Raw genomic sequence first — 15,641 nt, forward strand, 5'->3', positions numbered from 1 at the left:
CAATACTTATCCTAAATTTTGTGAAATGACAATTAGATTCATATTCATGAATAATTGTTTAAATTCACGAACTAGATCATATTTGTTAGATTATTTATTGAGTCAAAATGTGTATTCAAACTCGGTTCATATAAAATTTTGAACGAGCCATTATCTAACATGAACGAGCCTAAATGATCGCATCTAATGAACAAGATAAAAGTAAAACGCCAAATTCTTAGACTTGACTGGATTCTCATGCACCCTAATTCATATATATTTCTCTCAATCCTAATTGACCTCGTAAAAAAAAAACAGTGGGTAGGAGTCCATGGTTTCTCGTGCTTTTTGGTCAATAAACCCAGTCAGGCAAGGTACGAAAAGGAAAGGCGAGTGGACAACTACGTAAACGGACCAACTGTAATGTGATGTAAAAGATAGGGGTGGTACCTTGGCAGTCTTCTTCTTTTGTTACTCTCTATCCCGTAGCCCCTCCCTCGTTTGCCCAATCTACATTCACCTTCCCTTCAAAATTTCAAACTTTACCCATATATATCTATGTCCCCAAAAAAGTTGCAAAAAAGGGATAATTTTTTATAATCCCAGTTCAGTTTTCTTCTTAATCTGGGGCCCGTTTTTATAATTTTCTTTCTGGGAATTGGGGTTTCTCAAGTTAGGCCTCGGATTATTGCACTGCCCCATGAAAAGGTAACTTTGATCTCACTTGATATAGATAGAATTTTCTGATGCCTAATTTGATTTTTGTTTTGGGCGGTTGAGAATTGAATTTAGTTTTGATGATTTTGGTTCAATTGTGGGATTGGGCTTATGGATGTAAGGCATTAAGAGAATTTAAAGTTGGGGTTTTTCTTCTTTTGTTTCTTTTGATTGTTATTGTGGGTTTTTCTTGGGTATAACTTCTTGATTATGTTTTAGGGATTTTGGAAAATGGGTTCTTGGGGCGCTTCTTATACATGGCTGGAATGAATATCAATTACCAATTTTGATCAATAAAGTTGGTTTGATCACGATTGACTTTAAGTTGTTTCTCTGATTCTTAGTTATGGTTATTATTGGACAGTTTTGCCAAGCATTTTTCTTGTTTTTAAATGTGGATTGTCACCAAGTGATGCATCCCCGTGTAGCAGAATTCAGTTTTAACAGCAGTCTGATGTTCTGTCATCGTTACTAGGGGATTGTGGTTTTGAAATGTACTGTAAACAGGGGAAACTTCAAAAAGATCGTAGACTTGTAACTTTTCTAGATCATTTCTGGAGGTTGGAGTAGTTTGCAGCTCCAATTCTTCTTATTTTGATTCGAAGTTCTGGTGACTAAAGTCAAAGAGAGTCTACCGTGTTTAGTTTTTGTATCCTTTGAATGCAAATATTATTTATGGGCTCCTTTGCTTCTAAATTGTGGTGACTGATAACATTGAACTCTCAATTTCTTGATGTGGATCGTAAAGAAATGACGCATGCTTTTTTAAATGTTCAATTGGGCTGGGTGTAAACACTTTTCTATTGAGGTTACTAGGAAGATTGTGCATCTGACAAATATCAACCTATCACCTTTGTAACCATTTCAGCTAGAAGAATAAAAGGTGTTTGGTAGATCTGTGCATTCTTTGTGTTATGTGTCATAGGTTGCAGGATAATGTTTTTAACCAATTGATATAACATTTCACATATCTAATACAGCAGGGATTCCATCATATTCAAGTTCGGCTGATATGCCCATGGGTGCAGCTCAATTTATTGGTTTGAGTAGATCCAAGAACTTATTTGTTAGCTGATCATCTTTGGTTAGTTTAGCTCATGCTCTCGATGATCAGGGAACGCTTCGGTTTGAATAGGCCCAATACAATGATAACAGCAAGGATGCAACTGCTGTAAGATGAATATTTAGCACTTCTTCTGAAAAGATCTTCTTGGTGGAATGAAATATTATTGTAATCATGACCAAAATTGCTTTGGGGCTCAGACATGTGCTGTTACTATTGCTTTTTGTAGCTATATTTAATTGTCATGTTACATCAGAAACTGAACAAGAAACCTCACGAAGTGTTAGAACTGCCCCATTGAAGAATGCAGACACTGGTGTTATTGATGGGTCAGGTGTGGAGCATGCTATTGGTTCTGATAGAACTGGGGAGTGGAAGGGGGGGAATAGCAGAGTTTCAGTGTCTACAGTGGCAATTTTCACATTGGCAATGGCTGCTGCTACTGGTTTGGGTGCTGTGCCCTTCTTCTTTGTGGAACTCGATCCCCAGTGGTCTGGAATATGCAACGGGATGGCTGCAGGTGTGATGTTGGCTGCAAGCTTTGACCTTATTCAAGAAGGACAGGACCATGGGAGTGGCAGTTGGGTCATGCTTGGTATTTTGGCTGGTGGCATTTTCATTTGGGTTTGTAAGAAGGTGACTTTCTTATCTCTCTCATCCAATTGTGCTATTTGAAAACTGAAATTATGTGTCAATAAAATGGAGGGATCATTGCTTTTCACATTTAATTACTTTCATTGCCAGTAATCCTCTTAGTAACCAATATCCAGCATATAAATCTGTAATTGTTTCACACCATACAATTTTTTTTCCTTGCCTTTGTGGTTACTTATCCTTGTAGCTTTCATGTAGTAATTAACACTAAACAAAATGCTGTTTTAACTTTTATTCTTTTTTCTCCGGTTTTCTTTTCTTGTCTAGTGTTATATACAATCACTATATGATTCAGAGGGTTTCTTTCCAGTGCCTTCCCAGCTTGGGGAAGTAGACCTATGGTGCAAAATTATCCTGGGTTGTCTACATTTCTGAATTTGGTGATTGACATTATTTTGGTGTTCATCTAGGTTTATGGTGACCTGATTCTACAGGGGTTTGCCTGTTTGGATCCTAAGTTCTGAATGGCTATTATATTGTTTTATTTGCCCAAATTTTAGGCAACATTTACATAAGCTATGCCCAGAATATGCTGCTGTTTCTGTTTTTTTGTTTCATATCAAGTTTATAGTCACTTACAAGATAAATAAGCTCCTTTGTTTTTTTCATCTTTTTAAGTCATGTTATTTTCTTCTTGCTTGTTTATAAGCTATCCTTGAAGATTATGCATCACAAGTTCCTGAGTTTTGTATTTCTTGGTTCTAAAATATGCAAGCAAAATACACATCAGAAATCTTAATCTGTCTGCAAGTTAGATTGTTATATGATCGAACTCCGTGGTATTATGTTGTTTTGAATTTTCTAGTTCTGTTGACATTCTTTTTCTTTTCTTCTTTTTTCTTTTGTAATTATGACTTGATGTTGGGAGACCCCAGCAATGTTAAACCACCATGCCAAGTTCAGTGTTTGAGTTTTGTGCCTTTGTTATACTAAATTTCCAATGATTTTGCTCACTAATGGCAAAAGCAATGTGATTTTTCTGTGTGGAGCTGGGGTATATGTTCTTGGTCGCTACAGTTTTCTGGAATAACTTAGGGACTGGAATCAGATAATTTAAGCAAACACATCTCAAAAAGTTGTTTATACTTTTGAAGCATACAAAGGTAGCTAATTTCAACCTTGGAATACAAAACTTTATTTTCCAAAAATCATGTGGCTTGTAGGGCATGATATTTCCATTTTACTATTGTTTGGTTGATTTCATGTCCATGGCCTACTTATCCAGTGCGTCTATTCTTGATACATAGATTCTTGAGCAATATGAAGAGGTAAGCATGTTGGACATCAAAGGAGCAGATGCAGCTAAAGCCATTCTTGTTGTTGGAATTATGACTCTTCATTCTTTTGGGGAAGGTTCTGGTGTTGGAGTATCCTTTGCTGGCTCTAAAGGTCTGTCACAGGGAATATTGGTTACTTTAGCCATCGCCGTGCACAATATCCCAGAGGGATTAGCTGTGAGTATGGTGCTTACATCAAGAGGTGTTTCTCCACAAAAAGCATTGATGTGGAGCATTATTACATCACTGCCACAGGTACTTGTTTTGGGTTTTGACCATTATTTACAATTCATTGATACATTGGCTAGACTTTTTGGACCTTGCACACATATTTAGCTAATGGTTTTCTTTTGTTAGCAGCTGCATATTGCTGCAATTTAGTGGTCTAATTACACGATACCCATCTTCCTCTAGTTAATGCCCAATTATTTCTGGAATCTTGGTACAGCCAATTGTAGCAGTGCCATCATTTATTTGTGCTGATGCATTTAACAAGTTCTTGCCATTTGCTACTGGTTTTGCCGCTGGTTGTATGATTTGGATGGTTGTTGCAGAGGTGCTGCCAGATGGTTTCAAGGTAACTCGCTTTCTCTTTGTTTTATTACCTGTTTTGATGTGTGTGTTTTTGAGTTTAAATCCTTTGGTCTGGGTTTGGATGGAGCATGGCAATTGAATTTTCTCCTTAATATCTATACTATATATAAAAGGTGTAGGGGGTCTTTTGGTGTAAACTAAAACCTGTCGCTTTATGATATTCCTAAATTACCCTTCATGTATGACTGCCTTCTACATCTCCTTCCACCTCTCTCATAACTACCCACTGCCAAATAATAGTCTATTTGTTCGTCTACACTATATATAAAGGAGGAGGGGGTCTTTTGGTGTAAGCTAGAGCCTGTTACTTTATGATCTTCCTAAATTACCTTTCATAGATAACTGCCTATATCTCCTTCCACCTCTCTCATAACTACCCACTGCGAAATAATAGTCTATTTGTGCATTTTAATTATATGAATGTGAATTTTCTATTTATGTATTAAAAAAATATAAAATCAATTTTTATAAAAATTATTTCAACCAATATCTTTAAAAAAATTTTTAATATTTTTTGTAGTTGTACACACATCGAGTGTGCCTTGAACACTAGTTGATATAGTTTCAATGATTATCTGTTAGGATTTGAAGTTTTTCGAGGATTTTTTCTATTTTTTCTGTATAGTTTGTGTTTGCTTTTGCTCATAGCTTGTGATTACTTTTCCTTGTAATTTCTAGCTGTTGCATAGATTGTAAACCTCTCTTGCAGGTGCTTCATCAATGATCAATAAAAATTAATGAGCTTAACCCCCCACCCCCCTTCCCCCTCCCCAAAAAAAAAAGAGAAACAAAAGGATTTGAATTGAAGAGGAAATTGTTGTAAAAATACCTGTGTATCACTATCAGTATGGCATGCTATAATACTATGTCATGTGGTGAATATTCACAATTATCTTAAAATAAATATCTTTTTTGATTATGCATATTAGGAGGCCTCTGCATCTCATGTAGCATCAGCAGCTACACTTTCAGTGGGTTTTATGGAAGCTTTGGGTGCTATATTCCAGAATTTCAGCAACAACTACAGGTGAGCTTATGCATCCATGCATGCATTTCTGCATTCTGAAATATGGTGACAAACTGGGAGAAAATAGTCTTCTGTTCTTATTATAGGAAGGCTGTTTCAAGTGTACGCACATTTGTTTGCTCCATATGTCGCTCTATTTTTTTCACCTTATATAAGTATAATATGTTTCTTTGCATGGCTTTATTGCATTTGAAGGTATACATGAATGTTTATGGAATTATTAGACTAAGGTGTATTAATATAGGCAGTTGCTTTTGAACCCTCTTGTTTTCCATAATGCATCCGTTGTCTTGTTTTTCGTGACCTTATCCTTGGAATTGAGACCTCCAACTGCCATTATGCTCAACAAAAGCATTTATTTAAAGGTTAGAAAAGTCTGGCTGTACAGGTGAATTTGATAAATTATCTTAACAATCTTGATGATGTCTAAAATTATGTAATGGCCTGATTATTAAATTGTGAAACAATTATATTCTTGCTCCAATCTGTTAATTGTGGTACAACTGGCAAGGTTAAGGAAAATCTGTTAAGAAACATCTGTTAATTGTGGCAATCATTAAATTGAGCAGAATTTAGTTATCCATACTATTTTGCTGTCTCTTAAAGCGATATTTTGTGAGAGAAGTGGCATCGTATTTGGGATGTTGAGTTCGACGTTCTAAACAAAATAGGAATTTATTTAATAGATGATACCAATTGAGTACATGAATCTAGCACTTTCTAGTACTTGCTTATTATTATTGGCGGATGTGATCCCCAAATTGTTTTTTATCTTTGCTCTGTAGTTCTGAGGATGCTTCCGGTTTCTTTGTTTCACTGCTCTTTGGTCTTGGCCCATTGCTTGGAGGATTCGCCCTTGTTGCATTTGCTCTTGCTCTTCGTCTTCAGCATGCTCTCCTAACTGGGGTAGCTTCTGGTGTTGCCTTTATTCTTGGTGCCTGGCGGCCAGTACAACTGCTTCTTTCTTCGAAGATGGGGATTTTCCCCCTTATGCTGCTTCTTGCAGTGGGCTCTGCATTTGTCCATATAACTACTTCCAGTGCTTTAAAATTTGGAGGTCGGAAGCGCACTTCAGCTGATACATTATCTGCTGCAACTGGCATTCAAGTTAGTGCTCTTACCCTTCAGTCAATCTTGTGTTGTATGGCTGTTGCCCTTCATGCTCTTCCTGAGGGGCTTGCCTTAGGAGTTGCTGCACCTAAAGCATATGGGCTTGGTCAGTACATGGTGCTTCCTGTCTCCTTGCATGGTCTTCCTCGGGGTGCTGCTGTAGCTAGCTGCATTTTTGGGGCAACCGACAGCTGGCATGGCTCTCTTCTAGCTGCTGCTCTAATTGGGTTTGTTGGTCCGTTGTCTGCAATTGGAGCTATACTTGGAGGAATTGACTACAGTGGTTTGGACCACTTAATGGTGCTTGCATGTGGGGGATTACTCCCATGTTTCGGGAGTATTGTAAAAAGGGCAGTAAAATTAGACAAAAGAAGAACCGTATCGGGCTTGATAGTAGGCGTAGGATTTGCCAGCATCTGCCTAACTTTCACCAAGTTGGTGTGTTTGCACACACCTTATTGCAATTCTGCACCTGAGGCTGTGAGATGATACATGATGGAACTGCTGTATATATATGTATTGCTGCAGATTGGACGAGAGAACTTGTGACCAGTGCCTAGATAGTAGTAGTACTTAGGCTGGTTCATTCATCAATGCAAAAGCTCATTGAGCTGATTTTGTTAAACTTACATTTATTTCCACTGCTTTGCAAAAAGAGGGTATTACAATTATACAGCAAAGTAGGTGTTAAACTGTTTTGCCCTCTAATTGCAGGCATCACCAATTGACTTTATAGTCCCCTTTCAAATGAAAATGTGTAGTTATTTCCCTCTTAGTTAAATTGCTATATATGCACTGCCTTATTTTGGACAACTGCGTAAATTACTTCTGCTTCTGCAGCATTGCCATTTTTCTGCCTTGCATGGAACCTTGGTCATGTCTTGTGGCAACAAGAAGTAAGCGGTCCTGGGTGCAAATCTTGGAAGTTACATGGCTAATGAGACAATCTTGCAGATGTGACCGTCCTTGCTAGTACAGAATTAAGAGAAATTTCTCCTGTTTTCATGTGTTGGCAGCGTATTTTTGTATTCAATCAGTTGTCACTCTTGGTCACGGAAACCTAGATGAGAATTTCTGAAACAAGATGATGGAAAAGCTGTATATTTCCCTCAATTCTTGGCGAGGTAAGCTGATACATTCTCCTCAAATCCGGAAGCATATGCAGTACCTGCTTAGTCCCAGAAAGCTGCCAAAAATAGAATCTGAATGTTCTGATCCATCCAAAAATAGAAATCACCAAGTGTCATCTATAATGCTGACAAGTTTACTAGAGTAACTTTTTAAGTTTTGGATATATAATCATATACTCCTTTAAGCATGTAGTAAAAGAGTTTCTGTCATAAAGCTGTAATTCCAGAATTACAATGGTTACTAACTGTATTTCACAACAGGAAGTATCTATTAAATATGATCAATGTGCAAGACAATTAGACTTTTGATTGATAATGATAAATTAGACTTTAATAGTACAGAAAACAGTTTAAGACCAGATCAAATCCACCAAATACCACTTTGGTGATACAGACTAATGTCTTGCATCTACAGACTTGGAATGTTAGAAGAAAAGAACTAAAATACTAAAGAAAAAGACTTAAGAAATATATATATATATATTGAAGAAATTCACCCCTATTACGTTTTCGCTTATTGTATAATTGTAACATATAGAGCCATAGAAGGGATTGGGTAATGGATTTTCTGCCACTTTAATCTGTTACTGGGGTCTGGCATGCGATATCGTGGGCAGGATCACACAAAGAGGCCAGCAAGCAAAGGTGCTGTTTTCTTCTTGCAGAAAATCCAACTGCCTCGCTCATGTCTAAACCATTGGAATGGAGGCTAGTTGGGAGTTTCCAGTCAAAATGATAGAGCAAAAGAGCTAATGGAAGCTCAATATTAGGCATAGCAAATGAAATTCCTGGGCACATCCTCCTTCCTGCACCAAAAGGGAGATACTCAAAGTGAGTTCCAGTGAAATCAATGGAGCTGTTTTCGAATCTCTCGGGTCTAAAACTCTCTGGATCATCCCAATACTCAGGGTCCCTTCCTATTGCCCAGACATTAACTATAACTCTGGTCTTGATGGGGATTATATATCCGTCTATTTCACATTGCTCCCTACATTCTCTAGGGAGTAAAAGTGCAGCAGGAGGGTGTAGCCTTAGAGTTTCTTTAACGACCAACTTCAGGTACTCCAAGTCTTGAACATCAGTTTCTTCAATTGTTGTTTTCTTTCCCATAAAGGCTCCCCTTATTTCAATCTGTGCCTTGGCCATCACATATGGATTTCTGATCATCTCAGCCATCGCCCATTCAACAGCTGCGGGTACATTTGCAAGGCCACCTGTAAACAAGTCCTGCATTTGTGCTAAATTTCTTGGTCACAAACTGCACATGGAAATCACAATTGAAGGCAAAAGGCAAAAAGAATTTCATGACATGTACTTACAATCAGAACAGCTTTGATATTGTTGTTGGTGATTGGAATTTGAAGATCACCACTTTCTTTTACTCTTAGTAGAACATCACTTAGATCTTCATCGCTGGATTCTCCCATGCCCTTTCTCGTTCTTGCTAAGTTATCAACACGCTCAGCAATTATGTTGTCGAAAATTTTATCAATCTTTTGGTGCATCTTCATGAATTTAGTACTCACCCGACTAAAGGGATGAAGCATCTTGTATGACGGAAAAAGATCAGAAACATCAAAAGTACTTACAACGGGCAGTGCTTGCTTCAAAACCTGTACGAATGTATCTTTATGCCATCTGCTTACTTTCCCGAATGCTGCTCTAAAAACCATGGAGCTCGTGTAGGAGGACAGTTTTTCAGTTAAATTGATTGGAGCTCCAGCAACAGATAGAGCCTGGATAGATGAAATGAGATGCCAAGCCTCATCTTGCATGATAGAGCCAAATGATCGGACTTTCTCAGCACCAAGGAGCTCCATGGTGCATATTTTGCGCATTTGTCTCCAGTAAGGACCGTATGGGGAACCAGCTATGTTTGTACTGTCATAGCAAACAATCTTGGAAGCTAGAATTTCTGCCCTATCTGACAATGCAAGATCATGAGTTTTCAGAATCTCTCTAGCTAAACGTGGTGATGATACCACAATTGAAGAAATCTCCCCCAACTGAAGGTGCATCAGAGCACCATGTTTCTGAGCTAATTTTGCAAGAGCACGATAGGGTGGGGAACCTAGCAAATGATGCAAGTGTCCCACAAAAGGGAGCTTCCATGGAGATGGGGGTAGCTTCTGGGATGCTTTTGATCTCTTGCGTTTCTTGATTAAAGCTGTAACAACGGCTAGAAGAAGAAAACAAGCTATGAAGTTGGAGGTAAGATCCATCATCTTTCTACCTTTTATTATGCTATTGGACTAAGCCAAGCTAATTGGTTAAATAGAAGATCCTTCTGTTCTCAAGGAAGTGAGGATTCCAACTCTCATAGGCAGTAGGGAAGAGAAGATGCACCATATATTTTCAGTATGCGTGGGGTGGCTTTAAATCCTTAGTTGTGAAAGTTTTGGATCCAATTCAGTCGCCCAAATGAGACACTGTCACATGGTTTCCACTAACTCAGCTTATATGTAAAATCAAAAAAATTGTCACGTAACGAGATTAGTGAATTTAACATGGAAAGGTTTTTTATGTCTATGACTAAATTGCGATTGAATATCCGCAACCGAGGAGTTGAAGCCGCCACGGGAAAGATACAGAAAATAACTAACTAGAAGTCTTCAAATTAATAATAATGCAAAGTAACTAGAGATGCATACGAGTCAAATTTAATCGAGTAGCTCGCGAGCTTGTTCATTCAAAACTTGAGTTCGAACTCACATTGACCGAGTTCGAGTTTGAGTTTAATATGTGAAATTCGAAAGTTCGTCAAGCTTAATCGAATTCAATCGAACTTCACATATAAATATTTTTTAAAATTTTTTTATTTATTAGTATGAAATATTTATTTTGTCCCTTGTTTAAAATTATATAAAATATAAACTTATATTTCTTAAACTCAATAGGCTCGATTAGGTTTGATTAGACTCGATTGGGCTCGATAAGGAATACAAAATAAAATCGAACTAGAGTCGTGTACTACTCATCTCGATTGGATTCGATTACACCTCTAAAAGTAAATGTCTTTCAGTTAACTTGCTTTTTCAGTTTATATAAAATATAAACTTATATTTCTTAACCTCAATAGGCTCGATTAGGTTTGATTAGACTCGATTGGACTCGATAAGGAATACAAAATAAAATCGAACTAGAGTCGTGTACTACTCATCTCGATTGGATTCGATTACACCTCTAAAAGTAAATGTCTTTCAGTTAACTTGCTTTTTCTCCACGGAAGAGGTTTTTCAATTTTCCCAAACTTATGAAGATTATCATGCCGACATCTTTGCATTACTTCTATATTCTACTACTTGAGTGTACAAAAATCCTAGTCGTCCATTTGATTGTTTGCCCTCAATTGAGATAATACAATGCTTACAAGGAACAGGAACATTTATTTATAGTCATTTATCGTGCAATTGTTAAATAACATTTATTAGTAGTCATTCATCAACAAGAACATCTTATTATTAGGGGGTAATTTTAGATACCTCCCTTTGGGGTTTTTGACTATTTCATTGGCCTTCCTCCAAGTTTTGAAAATTACACTAACCTCCATTGACATTAATTATCTTGTAACATTAAAATCCAACCAATAATTATATCCCACAAACTCGAGATTAATTATAACACTTGTGTTATAATTTGGGATACTGTTTGTTTACACTAAATGTTGTAAAAATTACAATAATCATTCTATGTTGTAACATTATTATTGTACCAAATTTGTGGGATATCACAATAATGGTACAACAATAATGTTACAATAATGACAAGTTTGGTTCATCGTTTTATCTTGTAACATTATTGTTGTACCAAAATTACATTATTGTTGTAACATTAAGTATGTAGTAAAAGAGTTCCTGTTGTACCAAATTTTCACAAATTAATTATTGTTGTAACATACCAAAACTGTCTTGCACAAATGTTGTACCAAAATTACAATAATGGTACAACAATAATGTTACAATAATCACAAATTTGGTGTATCGTATTATCTTGTCACATTAAGATCCAACAAATAATTATATCCCAATAATTATGTACACTTATGTTATACTATTGTACAATTTACAAATTGTGTTATACTGAACAAATTGTAGAGTTCAAATGTACAACAGTATAACACAAGTGTACACCAAATTATATCCCAATTCAAATCAACAACTGCACATATTAATACCTGACATAACCATACTTACCTTGATCTCTCAAAGCAATATTTGCACAAAAGAATTCTCAACGCAAACATTGGCAGGCTCTTAGAAATCAAAGGTAAACCACATTATCATAATCTTACATTTTGGAAATTTCAAGTTTTGGCCAAATTCTTGCCTTTGACTGTCAAGAAAGATCTATAATGGTTCTAGTTTGGGTTCTTTACCGGTCATGTCTGTCCAAATAGAGTTCTTCAGATACACAACTGCACGATTGGTTTCCATCCTTACTTATCTGCATCATTCCCTACTGATAAATTCACTTTTCATGTGACCTGCTTAAATTTACATCGATCGAAATTCATACGCAAATGAGACCCAACAGCTCAGAAATCTCAGAAACAATAATAGGATCGCTTGTCAACTGAGTTAGACTGAACTGAACCTGCCATCTTCTGCCAGCATTTTTTTAGCCTGAAAATCATAATCTGGAATCCTTTTGGATGATACGTTAGACTAAAGGACTCAGACTGAGAAAGTGACATCTAACTCTTTTCTTCTAAGATTAATCTTCTATACACTGATAATATATACACTATTATCGTTAGATACATGACAATTAATATGAATTTAAAATTCAAATTTTATACATGTATTGTAATGTAACTATGATAATATATATAATATCAATGTATATATAAGACTAACTCTTCCTTTCATAGTTGATTATTGAGGGATCAAGGAAGATCTTTCTTATTTAATCATTGACAGAAGTATCAAAATTCCCTCGTTTTTTTTTTCCCCAACCATAAAGCAGTTGGATTAGCTGGTGCAACTCTATGTAGTCCAAAAACCTCCATGTTTAGGATTTGCTGATATCCTTCCATTAGTCTACTCCCAACAGTAGTAGACACCGTCTCCTCTCATCCTTCTTCTTCTCTCCTCTCCTCTTCCACTATCACTATTTAGCTCCCTTGCGGTGGAGGAAGCAGCGGCAGCAGCTTCTGCCAAAGGGATCACACTCATCTGCATATCTGCCAACAGGGATTCAGTCATGTGCATTACCTTTTTCTTCCATCTCCTTTCAAAATTCCAATATGATGATTCTTTGTAATGGATTGAAATTTTTTTTCTCGCCACATTAAAATCGTTACGAAAATCCTTATAGTCATTGTCCTCTTTCTCAAGAAAAGTTAAAATAGGCTTTTAAAATTTTTTGGTTATGATAAAAAAGGTTTCAAGAAAATCCAAATTTATGCCCAAAATCACAAAACAAATCTGGACAAAATTAAAAGAAAAAAGAAAACTGAAGATTGGATTCCAGATAGATTTGGGGGAAGAAAGCAAATAAGAAATCTTAATCTATTGCAAGTTGATTTGTTTCTTGTCGCAATGGTAACATTTCTATAACCTAAATTATCTTATGTTGGATCCTTAATCCAACGTTGGACTTATATGTGAATGATTATATGTTGCAAACTATCAAATAAGGTTAAGTCCAATTAAAGTAATCAAATATGGTTTGGGTTCAATGTATTTAATAGGGTGTGGGTCTTTAATGTGTAGAAACTTAACGGTATTTCCTATTTATATGATAGGTTGAAATAGGAATCCAAAAGGTAACATGAATGTTATCTATAAATAGGATTATGGTCCACAGGTCACACATTTTCTTATTGTCATATTTTCTAGTACTATAAAATAACTCTTTCCTAATATTCCATTGTCAGGAAAAATATCAGAGAGAAATTAAAGGGCTCTCTCAAGAATTGGCAAATACGTGTGAACTTGGAAGGCCACCCAAAAATCTCTAGAGATTCAAGCACCAGTTTGTCAACATGAATTCAGGTACATTTCCACAATTTTACCGTTAATTTAATTCTTAATAATCGCCATATAGATTTTGGGTTTAATAGGTGATAGTTTTCACCAAAAGTTGAATATAAACAACCACTCTAATAAGTGGTATCAGAGCAAAATATGGTTAATTATTAAAAAATAATTTGTAGTCTTTGAAAGTTTCACCTTAAAGATTGTAAATTATGTTTGGAACCTGAGTTTTTTGGGAGTTTGTCTAAAACTTTACTGTAGTGCACTGTAGAAGTTTTTGAAAAAATTTTGTAGAAGTTTTGTTAGGTGAAAAATTTTGTAAAAGTTTTTGTAAGATGAAAAACTTTTTTTTTTCTTTTTTTCTTTCCCTTTCTTTTTCTTTTTCTTTTTCTTTTTTTTTTCTTTCCTCTCTTTTTCTTCTTCTTCTTCTTCCCCGTTACCTCCACCACCCCTAGCTGCAACTCCACCTCCCGCCGCCCCCCTCTGCCCCTTCCCCCTCCCCCCACCTTCCCTCTCTCCCCCGCCGTCCCCCTCTCCCCGCAGCCTCTCTCTCCCCCGCCTTCCCCCTCCCCCCGCCGCCTCTCTCTCCCCCATCTTCCCCCCCCCCGCAACCCCTCCCCCCGCCTTCCCTCTCTCCCCGCAGCCTCTCTCTACCCCGTCTTCCCCCCCGCAGCCCCCCTCTGCCCCTCCCCCCGCCTTCCCTCTCTCCCCCGCCGTCCCCCTCCCTGCCCCCTTCCCCCTCCCCCCGCCGCCTCTCTCTCCCCCATCTTCCCCCCCCGCAGCCCCCCTCTGCCCCTTCCCCCTAACCCCGCCTTCCCTCTCTCCCCCGCCGCCCCCCTCTGCCCCTTCCCCCTCCCCATCTACCCCCCTCGCCGCCCCTCTCTGCGCCACCCCCCTCTGCGCCAGACGTAAGAGAGAAAAAAAAAGACAATGGAGGATGATGGCAGGGGAGGAAGAGGGGGAGAGGGAAAAAAATGGGGAAAAAAAAAAAGACCGGCACCGGCACCGGAAATTGGTGACGGAGCCGGCAATGGAGGTGGTGGTGAGGGAGGAAGAAGAAGAAAAGGGGAAGGGAATTTTTTTTTGTTGTGTTTTGGATATTTTAAGTGTGTAGGTTAAAAACTTTGATAAGTTTTTTGGGGTTCCTGTAGCAAAAGTTGTTAAAAAACTAGTTTTATACAAACTTGATAAAAAACCAAGCTTCCAAACAGGCCCTATGAGTGGTCTATTCCTGTGTTGTTTGTAAAGAATCGGTCAATAAAAAAAAAGGTTTGCTTGTTCCAGAAGAATTGACAAATCATGTTGTGATTCTTAAGTTTATTTGTATCCAATTAGTTTGTTTGATATAATGGCCGATTGACCTTTACATCTGGAGAATTCAGCTTAGCATACTATGACTAGTTGGCACGTGTTTCAGGATCTTAATTGATTGTTAAGTAGTTTGTCCTTTTCTTATCTCAAATAGAAAGCCGAAACAGAAAGCCGAAATATGAAAGAACATGACTTTCTAGTGGGCCATTGTCTTACTATGCTGAAAGTCGAAAGCCAAAATAGTTTTTTGCTGTGACTTTTCATTATGCCCTTGGTCAAGTTATGAATTATGTCTCTTTGGCTTCGGCCAAGTCCCACTAACCAAACTTTGGTTATTTGCTGTGATGTTGTAGTTGACCAATTCATTGTTTATGAATCTAGATTGATATTCAATATGATCCTTTGTACTCAATTTATTTACAATTGGATTCTTTGGCTGGTTTCCTTACTTATCAATATTTATGTTAAGAAAATTAGGGTTTCTATGATTTGAGTGAACCCTAATAAAGATAAACAAGACATTTAACCCTTACAAAAGTTAATATGTTTGGTCCACTAAATATATAGTTTTATAGAGTTTTATGGACTTCAAGAAAATTTTGGACTTGAATGATAAATTTGGGTCAAATTATGAATATGGACTTTTGGTCCAATAAGTCTTGATCCAGTTAACTGGTTTGATCAGGTTTGACTACATTTTTAACCAGAGTTGACCAAAGTTGATTTTGATCAAAATTTTTGTGAAATTTGTGTAATTTAAATTTGAATATTTGTATGATTATATATATTTTAGAATAAATT

General features: G+C 37.1%; 2 protein-coding genes across 3 annotated transcripts; one reads left to right on the top strand and one right to left on the bottom strand.

The window, feature by feature from the left end:
- The first annotated feature begins 283 nt into the window (after window positions 1-283).
- LOC113732275 (putative zinc transporter At3g08650) lies at window positions 284-7,196 on the top strand. Of its 2 annotated transcripts, none has more exons than XM_027257959.2 (6): window positions 284-687; window positions 1,677-2,395; window positions 3,661-3,945; window positions 4,139-4,267; window positions 5,214-5,311; window positions 6,097-7,196. In XM_027257959.2, exons 2-6 carry the CDS (start codon window positions 1,934-1,936, stop codon window positions 6,908-6,910), a joined length of 1,788 nt encoding a protein of 595 aa, XP_027113760.1. In that variant the 5' UTR covers window positions 284-687; window positions 1,677-1,933; the 3' UTR covers window positions 6,911-7,196. The 2 variants fall into 2 exon arrangements, with proteins under 2 accessions (XP_027113760.1, XP_027113761.1); XM_027257960.2 differs by having other exon boundaries at window positions 1,680-2,395.
- Window positions 7,197-8,058: 862 nt separating this feature from the next.
- On the bottom strand, window positions 8,059-10,027 carry LOC113732277 (premnaspirodiene oxygenase). Its single transcript, XM_027257961.2, has 2 exons — window positions 8,871-10,027; window positions 8,059-8,778 (listed from the first exon to the last, which is right to left on the bottom strand). Exons 1-2 carry the CDS (start codon window positions 9,774-9,776, stop codon window positions 8,128-8,130), a joined length of 1,557 nt encoding a protein of 518 aa, XP_027113762.2. The 5' UTR covers window positions 9,777-10,027; the 3' UTR covers window positions 8,059-8,127.
- Window positions 10,028-15,641: the final 5,614 nt, after the last annotated feature.

This window comes from Coffea arabica, chromosome 2e (assembly GCF_036785885.1).
Source record: "Coffea arabica cultivar ET-39 chromosome 2e, Coffea Arabica ET-39 HiFi, whole genome shotgun sequence".
NCBI classification, from domain to species: domain Eukaryota; kingdom Viridiplantae; phylum Streptophyta; class Magnoliopsida; order Gentianales; family Rubiaceae; genus Coffea; species Coffea arabica.